General features: G+C 35.2%; 1 protein-coding gene across 2 annotated transcripts in view; it reads left to right on the plus strand.

The window, feature by feature from the left end:
• The first annotated feature begins 3,906 nt into the window (after positions 1-3,906).
• The window catches only part of LOC112515246 (isocitrate dehydrogenase [NADP]), an 11,528-nt gene continuing 3,320 nt past the window's right edge, over positions 3,907-12,114 (plus strand). For both annotated transcript variants that reach the window (XM_025121935.1, XM_025121936.1), the window contains exons 1-13: positions 3,907-4,184; positions 4,258-4,301; positions 4,405-4,514; positions 7,449-7,486; positions 8,331-8,408; positions 9,367-9,420; positions 9,508-9,609; positions 9,702-9,790; positions 10,162-10,265; positions 10,347-10,415; positions 10,812-10,927; positions 11,381-11,415; positions 11,509-11,651. In XM_025121935.1, coding sequence (XP_024977703.1) covers positions 3,926-4,184; positions 4,258-4,301; positions 4,405-4,514; positions 7,449-7,486; positions 8,331-8,408; positions 9,367-9,420; positions 9,508-9,609; positions 9,702-9,790; positions 10,162-10,265; positions 10,347-10,415; positions 10,812-10,927; positions 11,381-11,415; positions 11,509-11,651 — 1,241 coding nt within the window. In that variant the 5' untranslated portion in view covers positions 3,907-3,925. The remainder of the gene's footprint in view (positions 4,185-4,257; positions 4,302-4,404; positions 4,515-7,448; positions 7,487-8,330; positions 8,409-9,366; positions 9,421-9,507; positions 9,610-9,701; positions 9,791-10,161; positions 10,266-10,346; positions 10,416-10,811; positions 10,928-11,380; positions 11,416-11,508; positions 11,652-12,114) is intronic.

Genomic DNA, 12,114 nt, shown 5'->3' on the forward strand with positions numbered 1-12,114 from the left:
TTAAAAAAAACCATCTGTCTTTTCTCAATTTTAAAGAATTCTCTAAACTTGGAAATTTCTCTTGTTGTCTTTAATTTTAAATAACAATATAAAAAATTCGCTGCACCAAAATAGGGATCAAATTTTTATTTATTTTAAATTTTTAGAGCATCTATTGAAACCTGCTCTTGTTTTTCATCATGTCTTTTTATGTCATTTTTACATTATCATCTAACTTCTCAGTTAGTTTTTACCAAACATGATTAGTTTATAATGTAGCAACTAAAATATTAGCCAACTACCAACTTTTAAACCAACAAGTAATATGCGTTAACCAAAGGGCTTTTGACCTAGTAGTATCTAAGTCTCTTGCCTCCTAGGAGGTCAGGGGTTCAAACCTCAATAATGATGAGAAATCGTGTGAGTTTATTTGTTGCATTTGTCGTATATAAATTACATTGTATACAAAAAAAGTAGCATATGCTAATTTTTTCTTTATTTTGTAAACATGTATATCCAGACTAACTTGCTCGCACATTGACTAACCACACGAGACCTTATATAAACAGTCAGGAAAAAACCCTAATAACCCTAAGGAGACTCGTATTAACTCGTATTAACTGGTTAAGGCTTATAGGAGATGTAGTGGAAAATTTCATTTACCTCAAGTTCGAATCCAAGCATTATCAAAGTGTTTGTGGACATAAAAGTTCACCTGTGATGACTGGATTAGTCAGTACATAACTTGGTCAAAAAACCTACAGTTACAAAAAACATTTGACAAAAACTCTTAAAAATTATTTTTATGCATAAAGTACTGTTTATTGATGCACACTACTTAAGTTTAAGATTACAAGTAAGTTGTGCGTAAGTACAACTTATTAAAACTTTATGTTTGAATTCGTGTAATTAACTGCAGATAAATATAGTCAAATAGAGGATATACATTTCATTTTTAATATAAAATATCTAAAATATAATTAGGATAACTATTGGGTTCTAATAAAATACTTAATTATTATCTTTATAATAATTATATCATTAAACCAACAATAAAAAACGAATTAAAAAAATACACAAAAATGAGAAATTTTAAATTGTTAGTTTGGTACTAATATGAATATTTTTTTTTTCAATTTCTAATGATATATCTTCATATTTATATTTAAAATAAAAACATTATTACTCTTTCAAAACCACATAAAACTGTATTATAACATCAATTAAGACTATTAAAAAACGAAATATTAAAATCAAGGTATATCTCACTGTATTATACGAATAGTTTCTAATTACAATAACAACATCCAAAACATCACCTCATAAAAAAGGGCCAACATATGGGGCCATATGGATTTGGTCATGCAATCTACAATGGCACTTCTAACATAAAGGGTAGTTATGGAATAATAAATGATTACACCAACACAAAGTTATTCATAACTCTTTTTTATCATTAACCTAAGTTTTTTATGATATTTTTTTTAATCAAATGGCTTTTGGTTTAACGATATCAGAGTCTTTTACCTTATAAAAGATCAGAGGTTCAAACCTCACCAATGATGAGGAAGATATGTGAATTAATTTATTGTATTTATCGTATATAAAGTATATTACATATTTAAAATATGAAGTGTTCGTATGATTTCTGTTTGCTGTATATGAATATTATATACTACTTCAAAAATAAAGCTATAAACAATTGAGATGTATTCACAACGAGGGTAGAGTTATAGAAAACATGTCTCCATACATCTCATTAATTTCAAACCTTACTTTCGAGTATGATATACTGATATCGTTTGGTTTTTAGCATGGTCATCTATTAGCATGTTAAATACTGGTTTTTGAAGAGAGTACTTACACTTGAGGCCCAGATTTATATAACCCATTAATCCAACCTGTAAACTCACCGTAGTTGGTTTTAAAAAAAAAGCACCCCAGTGGAGACGTATATCATTTATTTTAAAATCAAAAACAATTATTTAATATCAAAATCTCTCGACCAAAAACAAAAACGACTATTTGATATTTTTTTCACTTTGTCATATTAAACATTTTTGTTGTTTTTAATTTGTAAGATTTTAATATTTTTATAAATTTTATACATTATTTTGTTTATTACTCATTTAAGACGATCTATAGGTTTAGTAGGAATGTAACACGACTTACAAAAAAATTGGGGCGATATTTGTTTTTTAGCCCCACAAATCGTGCACAAAACTATTATGATCATATGTTATACCAAAAATCTGAATCTATTTTAAGTAGCTTTCAACGTGAGCAAGGACGGACCCCATGGGGTGGTTGTGATGGGTTGGTGACACGTGTCGTCGTACTATCCCTCTGTCGTAAATTAAAAAAATTAGCTTTGTAAAAAGTGTAACAATATTGCTTTAGAAGGTATAATCATTTTATATAGTACCATCATATAAAAAATTACGGATTCGTCCCTTATGTGTAAGAACTTTGTCTTGTTACCCTCCAAAAAAAAGGAAAACATAATTTTAGGTGCTTAATATAATTCATTATTCTTGTTGGATTGAATAACACAATAGATGGGTTTATAGTGGGCTTTGGCCCATTTGATTTGTCTAGATATTTTTGTGGGCTAGTTGTGAGTAGGCATGGTAACCGGGCGGGGATGGACGGGTTTTGTAATCCCTGATCTCGACCCCAGTTTTTAATAATAGCCCCCAGTTCTCGACGGGTATGGAGATTAACATCTCGTCCTCGGTCAAACTCCATGAAGAATATCCTTTAGTTTGTGTCTACCGGGGATCCTGGGACCCGTTTTAGCTGGGGATCGCCGGCTCCATCCCTATTCGGGTAGGGTGAGCCGGGTTTTCCACATGGTAGGGGCAAATCACTGTTCTTAGTTGTGAGTGTATGTGAGATGGTAATTGTCTTTTTCAATTAGGAGAGATGGTTGAGTGAATGCAAGTCCGGCCTAGTAAAGGAATTATGACTTTTAGGCTGTGTTTGATATCCAGATAGATTGGATAAAATATGATTGGACATGTGATAGGATCACAAAGATAAATAAAATTTAAAAAGTAATCTAAAATGTAAAGTGTGAAGCGTATTTGATGTTTTATAGCTAAACTATATGTCTGTTCCACCTCATTTTCTTGTATCACATTTGTTCAAAATGGATAAAGTATGAGAGATGGATAAAGTACAAGAGAGATGATGAAATTCTTTAGATTTTGAGATTTCCCGAAAAATGATTATCTATAAGACAAAAATGGTTTTTTATTCCTTCCAATGAGATTATTTGAATTTAAATGTTTAAGAGAGAGAAATAATATTTTATGAGTTATATAAAATATTTTAATAATATAATTAATTATGTAACCTCAATAACAGAGAATTTGTTGGAGACAAAGATGATTTCTTTTCGGGATTTTTGACTTTTTACTTTTCTATTTTGGAGAATCTGATAAAGATGCTCTTAAAGCTTCTCAATGGTAAAGGTAAAAAACTTGATGAAAAAACCATTTGAGTAACATTTTTATTTTTAATGATATATCTTCATATTTATATTTTTATTCAAAATAAAAACATTATCACTCTATAATATTAATTAAAACAAAATATTAAAATCGAAATGTATCTCAATATATTATACGAATAATTTTTAGTTACAATAAAAATATCCAAAACATCACCTCATAAAAAGGGACAACATATGGGGCCATATGGATTTGATATACAATCTATAAGTTAAAGTATGTTATTTTTTCATACAATTTATTCATATAAAAACTATAAAGATGAAAGCAGAAATCTTCAACAAACTACATGGAATAAAAACGTAATTTACTCGTTAGCATCAAAATTGTTCAAAATTAAACCCGGTTTAATCATTGGTCGCTCTTAACGTATTACCCAGCCGACCTGTGCATCACGCTAACACAAACCAAGCGACGGTGCCGCAACTGCGATGCTCAGACTGAAACACCGTCTGACCACCATGTCCTCCGCCGCCGCCGCCACCACCATGATATCTTCGTCTCCTCTACCCCTCAGAAACCCTAGATTACCAATATCATCAAATTCTAGCATCTTCCGTAGTGTAAGATTCAGCAACCGCCTTCCTCTCCCCACTAGCTTATCCAGAGTTTCACTTCGTTGTTTCGCGTCTGCTACCACCACTGCCATCGAAAAAATCCGCGTTCTCAATCCAATAGTTGAGATGGACGGTAAGTTTCATAGAAATACGTGTTGATACTTGTTACTCTATAGCAGTTGTAATCAATTTTTGTTTATTTGTAGGCGATGAAATGACGAGGATCATATGGCAGATGATTAAAGACAAGGTTTGATGATTTTGAAATTTGAAATTGTTATCTGTTTTACGGACTTGATTTGATCGAGTTCAGTTCATATCCGTTACTGAGTGTTGCCCTTGTTTCTTTTCAGCTCATTTTTCCGTACATAGATTTGGATGTGAAATATTTTGATTTAGGAATATTGAATCGTGATGCTACTGATGATGAGGTCACTGTAGAAAGTGCCCATGCTGCTCTGAAGTAAGTGTTACTGGTTTTTTCCCCTTGCCAAATTTACATAGTGTATGTATGACTGCTTTTTTGCTTGTCCAAAATTAGGTTGGCTTAACATTATAATATATCTGTAAATACTTGTTGCATTGTAAGATCCCCCATCGGTTGGGGAGGGGAACTAAGGTTGCCTTACACTCGATACCTCATTCATTAGATGCATTTCAAAACCATGAGTCCATGTGTGGAGAGAGCGGACAATATCTGGTATGGTTAGCGACGGAATACTACATATGGTATCTGAGCTGGGAACCAGATTGGTGTGCCAGCACGGACGCTGGGCTCCCAAGGGTGGATAGTAAGATCCCACATTGGTTGGGGAAGGGAACTAAGGTTGCCTTATAAGGACTGAATACCTCCTCTATTAGATGCGTTTTACAACCTTTAGTCCATTTGAGGACAAAATGGACAATATTTGGTACGGTTAGCCAAGGATGCTACATGCATATTCTTTCAATTTATGCATCTCTGTTGTGTCTGTATGATTGTTTAGAAGCTGATAAATAAGTTGCTGTTCTATTCAAGATCATACTTGGTTTACAGCCTATTAATGCCTAGTGCACTGAACTCCCTGCATCAATCATGTGTGGCATGCAAGGATCCTCATACATAGATCATCCATCTTCATCCAACCAGGTGACTAGTGGTATTAGGTGCTTGATGGAGTTGCTTGTGCAGTGCTTCAATCTACCCCCGTGTTAGATGGGCATTAGATAGATTCTTGGATAGTTGGTCGACATAGGTGGTAGTGACTAACGTTCTACAATCACAGTCAGGATGTGCCAGTGGCAGTTTATTTGGAAACCCACTCAACTGGTAACATGTAGCTCCGGTGTGCCCTGTACGGTTGCAGTGCTTGCACCATAGGTGATTACCAAAAAGCAGGGGCCGTTGATCATCAGAGTGAGGCTTGAACTGAAGTGGTTCTTGCGTATGAAGGGGAGTTATTTTCATTGGTGGATTGATGTGTGTGGAGATAACTTGCTAACGTTTGGAGCTATTGAGAATGACACAATGGCGAGTTTCCTCCCCATGAACTTCAACAAATGCCTCTCTGTTGGACGGATGGGGCCGTTTGCCGATGATATGACCACAAACTTTATACATTTCACGATCAAGTCTGGCAAGAAAGACATACAATCTTTCCTTGTCAAGGTATGCTTTGAACTTTAGGTGCTCTTCAATATTGCCCCAACTTGACTCGTAAAACATATCAAGTTCTTGCCAGAGTACTTTCATGGAGTTGTAGTATGCTGTGACTTAAGATTGACCTTGCTGAAACTTCTTCAACTTGAGCTTCAATTCTTAAACCTGATATGCATTCTCGAGGTCAGAGTAATCTTCTTTACTTTAGTCCCATATTTTTTTGGCACATTTGAGAAGAAAATAGAGCCCCAGTGATGTGGGGCTCCATGGAGTTGATCAGTCGCACCACGACAATAGAGTTGTAGGGTTCCCAGGAAGATAACCAAATTTTCCCAGGGCCATGTATGACCATGAGGATTAACCAAATGTAGGAAAGTCTTCCCATTGAGTTTGTGGTTGGTGAGAGGAAGTATCACATGTGTAGCCGACTGGAGGTGGCTGCAACCTTGGTGGTAGATTCTGCCATAAAATGACAGGACAAACTTGGAAAGACTTGAAAAGATCAGGGAAATGGATGGACAGAAGACCTAGAATTAGGGTTGCACATGGGTTGGGTTGGCCAGGTTGAAGGCATTTGAACAGCTCAAACCAATGTTTACGGTTTGAAAAATCTCAACCCAATCCAACCCTAGCAAAACTACAACCAACCCAACCCAAATCGTTCGAGTTTGGTTGGGTTGAAACTTTGGTATATCATTTTACAATCTAGTTAAACATTTTGTTTGAATGAAGTAAAATCATAATGAGAACATACAAAAAAGTCTAACAAACTCAAAAAAAGTTGAAAGTTCAAGAAAATAAGAAAGTAAAATTGCGATTGAAATTGTAATATAATTTTGAATATAGCTAATTATGAGTTGTCTGATGTCTAATGTACATATTTTTATCAAAAACTTAACAATCATGTTAAGTCCATAGTATACAAAGGCATCGGGTTCATCAGGTTGGGTTGGGTTCAAATTATCCTAACCCAATTCCAGTCCTATCGATGCAGTTTGGCCTAATTTTGTATCAACTATGTGTTGGGTTACCTCTGGGTGAGTTCTTTTGGGTTGGGTTGGTCGGGTTTTTGAGCACCACTACCTAGAATAGGCCAGGACTAATTTGACAACTGAAAAATTGATATATGCAGAGTAGGGTCTGATGCCATATACTCTGGTAATAAGCAGAAACTGTGCATCTATTTTTTATAATAGACAAATTACAGGTCATATTAACTTATATAGATGCGTGAGAAATAGAATCCCCTAATATTGAAGATATAACAAATTCCTAGAGAGCAGTTCATTCTTCCTAGAGAATAGCACCTGCTTCTATAAACCTAATATTGAATAATACTTTTACCTACCTAAGCTTAATATATACTTTACATAATACACTTAGTAACAATGACACTTGTATCCTGGTACACACTAACAAGTTGCATACATTAGTCTAGGGATAGGAATATATATGAAGGAATTTGGTGTTTTTGGGGGATGGGAATAAGAGAAGAAACTGCATTTCAAGTCTAGAAGTGTATTAATATATTCTTTATTCACAAGTCATTTTATGGAGTGTTGTAGTCTTTTATAACTGATTTGACGAAACTGATAATATGGATGGAGTCGGAGAGCATTGATAATGGTAATCATGTGCTAAGATCAAACAACTCCAGAAAAGAAGAGGGGAGTGATGGTTATTGTTGCTCAAAATGTTTATATACAGAGTTTTTTTACTATTATTTTAAGTCTCACCACAATTGTTCGTTTTTTGCAGGTATAATGTTGCTGTAAAATGTGCTACAATCACACCTGGTTTGTCCACTCTCAGTAGACCTATTTCTAATGTGTCCTAACTCTAAAATTGAGCGTTTCCTCTGTAAACTTTGTTATATTCATTCATTCACTTTCATACACCATATGATATGTTTCAGTATACACATTCGCAGAGATAAATTGGAGGATGTCTTTGCTGTCTAGGTAGATTAGAGCAACATCCATACATATAGGTTGAGTTTTCGCCAATTTTTTGAGGTTACATGGATGCCTCGTTTGACCAGATAATTGTATTTGATACGTCAGTTTCCTTCAATTTGGAAATAGAAGCTATGGCATTCCTCTAGTTTTATGGATTGTGATGGCACCAAGATAGTGGTCTATATTACTCCACCTAAATGGCAAACTTACTGAGAACCTGTTTGTTACCTGCTTAATGAGCTTAGTGGGACTCACAACTTATTCAGTCAGCTATACATGACTGTTTGGTAGTGGCTTGATGATATAGAAAGTGACTTTTTTAGTAAGCTTCTAGGGGGGCTATATGCAAAATGCCAAGTTTTTTCCAAACTTGTCCCTCCCAAGTCCCAATTAAAAAACACGGTTCTTACATCTATGAATAAACTCTTCCAAACAAAAACCTTTCCAATCTACACGACATATAATCCACACAGACAACTTTATCCATACATGACTTGGTGGAAAACCAGCCAAACAGCCCCCAAGTAGTCATTTAATACAACCTACTACTTGTGCTAATGATGTAAGCGTTTATCTTTTATTCTGAAGCCCTAGCAGCCTTCGAAAATCCATTATTTCCGTTTATTGTATTTAACTATGCTAGTTTAATCTCAGATTCTATAGTTTGTTCCTAATATTGCAGATGAGACAAGAGTCAAAGAATTTGGGTTGAAGTCTATGTGGAGGAGTCCCAACGGCACAATCAGGAATATTTTAAATGGTTTGTATATGATTTTCTTGGTCACAGTGGTGAGATCCACACTGTTGCTTTTTGGATGTGTTTCACTCAATTGAACTCTAAAGTGCCATGTTTTTTCTTACCTATGTGCAATCATCTAGGTTAATTTACAAAGTTTTGTTTGAGTATTGCTTCATGGGCGGAGCCACCTTGGAGCCAGAAGTGGCATTGGGTCCCCCTCAAACATAAAAAATAAAATTTGATATAGTTCCAAACCTCAATTACCCACTTGAAACTTTATATATTCATATCAAATTCTTATTTTTCTTCCTTTATAAATGTCAAGTTTTTTAAAGGTTCTAAAATAAACACGTTACTTTATTAATACACAATTTCTCTTATGATTAATTTCATGTATTTTCAAAGGACTTCTATTATTTATATGCTTATCTACACACATTTTGTATATGTTTGTATAAATATAGACATAGTTATGCTGTTTAGGTCACTCATGTTTTTCAACTCTTTTTTACAACTACATTTAGGACAAGTAGTTAATTAAAAAACATATAAACCTTGAAATCATGTTTTTTCTTACATTTTTTCTAGGCACCCCCCTAGATAAAATTTCTGGCTCCGTCTCTGAGTGCTTGTAAAGAGGAACAAATTGATGAACACATGTCCCTAGTCTAGACTGTAGATACATCAAGAACCTTTATCCAGCTTGTATGATCCATGAGATCATTTTATATTTTTATGGCGTTGGGGATGATTGTTCATGGGTGTGTATGCATTTCTTTTTGGAATTTCTTGGACGGCTGCTGAGTCTTTTAGTATATCTCTTATCGGGGGTAGATGGTATATATGGGTTTGAACATTTGCAGTTTCCGGGACTGGCTGTGACACTAGTGTGCTTTATTGGCATCTTCTTTACACTACCAATATACATACAATTATAGTTGTCAACTTTTCTTACTCGTTAAAATCCTGTGAATGTCAGGGACCGTTTTTCGTGAGCCTATTATGTGCAAGAACGTTCCAAGGATAGTTCCAGGTAGTATTTTCACAACCTAGGTTTGGTAATCATGGATGTCCAGTGGAAACTTAATTTTTGTCCTCCTTCCCTCTTGTCAATTTGCAGGGTGGAAGAAACCAATCTGTATTGGCAGGCATGCTTTCGGTGACCAATATCGTGCTACAGATGCAGTCATTAAAGGACCAGGAAAACTCAAGTTGGTTTTCGGTATGCTGAAAATTATTTCATTCTCAATACAGTTTGTACTTCAAAACATGATATACATTTCTGTAAGTTTTTTTTTTTCATGATTTGTTCAGTCCCAGAGAATGATGAAACTCCCATGGAGCTTGATGTTTTCGACTTTAAGGGTCCTGGAATTGCACTTGCAATGTATAATGTTGATGAGGTTTGTCTTCTTAATTTTGCTTAGCATTATATTTTATAGGGTAAATTACGTTTTTTTAACCTATGGTTTATGAAGAATTGCGATTTTCTCCCCTATGGTTTATAAATTGTTTTTTATGGTTTGTAATTCATTGCTATTTTTGTCCTTATGATTTACAATTTATTGTTGTTTCGGTCCCTGTGGTTTACAATTCTTTACTGTTTTGGTCTCTTGTACTTTAAAGGTAGGAATTAGTCCAGGGACGAAAGTAGCAATAAATTGTAAACCATAGGGACGAAAATCGCAATTTCATAACCACAGGGATGAAAAACGTAATTTGCTTTATTTTATATTATAAAACCTTACGATGGAAATCTTGTGCTTTTTGGTAGTCCATTCGTGCGTTTGCTGAATCATCAATGGCAATGGCACTTTCAAAGAAATGGCCTCTATATCTTAGCACCAAAAATACTATTCTGAAGAAATATGATGGCAGGTAGCAGTACCTTTCTTTCTGATATGCAATTTTCTTATATGAAGAGAATTGGGGAATTACACTCGACCCTGATCATTGCAGGTTTAAGGACATTTTTCAGGAGGCATATGAGGAGAATTGGAAGGAGAAATTTGAAGAACATTCAATATGGTAATTCTTTTTGTAATTAGATGTGGGTTTGTGCTTTTTAGGTGGTGGTTGTTGGATGGTAGATATATCTGTAAGGTCAGGTTCTGGGGAAAATCGTAAAAAGAAAAAGAAAAACTGAGGAATACCTTGGTAACCGTTCATCTGGATGCTGGTATGCACACGTGCATACAAGTAATTTGTAAACAATTTGTCCAGTATGCACAAGCGCATAAAATGCACACGCGAATAGAACATGATAAATAGCTTCAATACTTGTATGCACATGTGCATACCGTCCACGATGAATGGTTACCCTGTGTTCCTCGGTTTTTCATTTTTTAGGGGTTCCCCCAAACCTCCGTCTCTATATATGTATGAATTTTAATTGGTTGATTGATGATATGGTACTAATTTAAGGTATGAGCATCGATTGATTGATGATATGGTGGCTTATGCACTCAAAAGTGATGGAGGGTATGTCTGGGCATGCAAGAACTATGATGGAGATGTCCAGAGCGATTTACTTGCCCAAGGTGATGTTGCAGATTTAGATGGGTTATACTTTTTATGGCCCAAAGACAAAAAAAATAGCAATGGATTATAGACTATGCGTTTGGTATGCGTGACAGATAGTGACAGGACAGAACAAAAACTTGTTGTCACGTGTTTAGTGCGACAATTAGACTAGGACAGGAAAGGACTGCGTAGGACAAGAATGCATTTTTTGTCCACTGAAATAGTAAATTATTGAACTACCCATGTCAAATTAAAACCCTAAAACCCTGCACAATTTTTCACTCGCCTCTACCTCACTCTTGCCTATCCCTTCCCATTCAGTCCCGTCCAATCCCGGTCCGTCTGCATACCAAACGCTTTTGTAATCAAGGGTAATCTTTATTGATTACAGACGAATTGGATGATTACCCAACCTATTAAAGTTTATTGTTGCGTTGTTAATTGACTGTTGGCACTCCTTTTATGTGCAGGATTTGGTTCTCTGGGTCTCATGACTTCAGTTTTGGTCAGTAAGACTTGTATATTTCTTATCTTTATTCTGAGAAGGGTATGTAGTTTTAGGATGTCAATTAATTCCAACGCGACCCGTCGTTTGCAGCTATCATCAGATGGGAAAACACTGGAAGCTGAGGCAGCCCATGGAACTGTAACTCGTCATTTTCGGCAGCACCAGAAGGGAAACGAAACCAGTACAAACAGTATTGCTTCTATCTTTGCATGGACAAGAGGACTCGAACATCGGTTCGTTTTTCCTGTCATCTTTAAATATGTCTATTGAAAATTTCTGCTGATAATATTGATTTTAGGGAATGTTTGTTAGCAGCTTAATGAGCTTAATAGGACTCACAGCTTATTCAGTCAGCTATACGTGACTGTTTGGTAGTGGCTTGATGATATGGAAAGTGACTTATTCAGTAAGCTTCTATGGGAGAGCTTTATGCAGAAAGCCAAGTTTTTTTTTCTTTCCAAACCTATCCCTCTCAATTAAAAAACACGCTCCTCCTATCTATGAAAAAACCTTCTCAAACAAAACCCTCCCCAATCTATTTAGACAGATTAATCCACACAGACAACTTCATCTATACAGGACTTAATGGAAAACCAACCAAACAGCCCCTTAGTTAGATCTTTGAGCTTGGTTGAGCTTTTCTTTCAGATTGTAGTTGGTTTTTTTATTTAGCTTCCTCTATTCCTATAACACCCC

Source organism: Cynara cardunculus (genome assembly GCF_001531365.2).
Source record: "Cynara cardunculus var. scolymus isolate 2C chromosome LG 7, CcrdV1, whole genome shotgun sequence".
Taxonomy (NCBI): domain Eukaryota; kingdom Viridiplantae; phylum Streptophyta; class Magnoliopsida; order Asterales; family Asteraceae; genus Cynara; species Cynara cardunculus.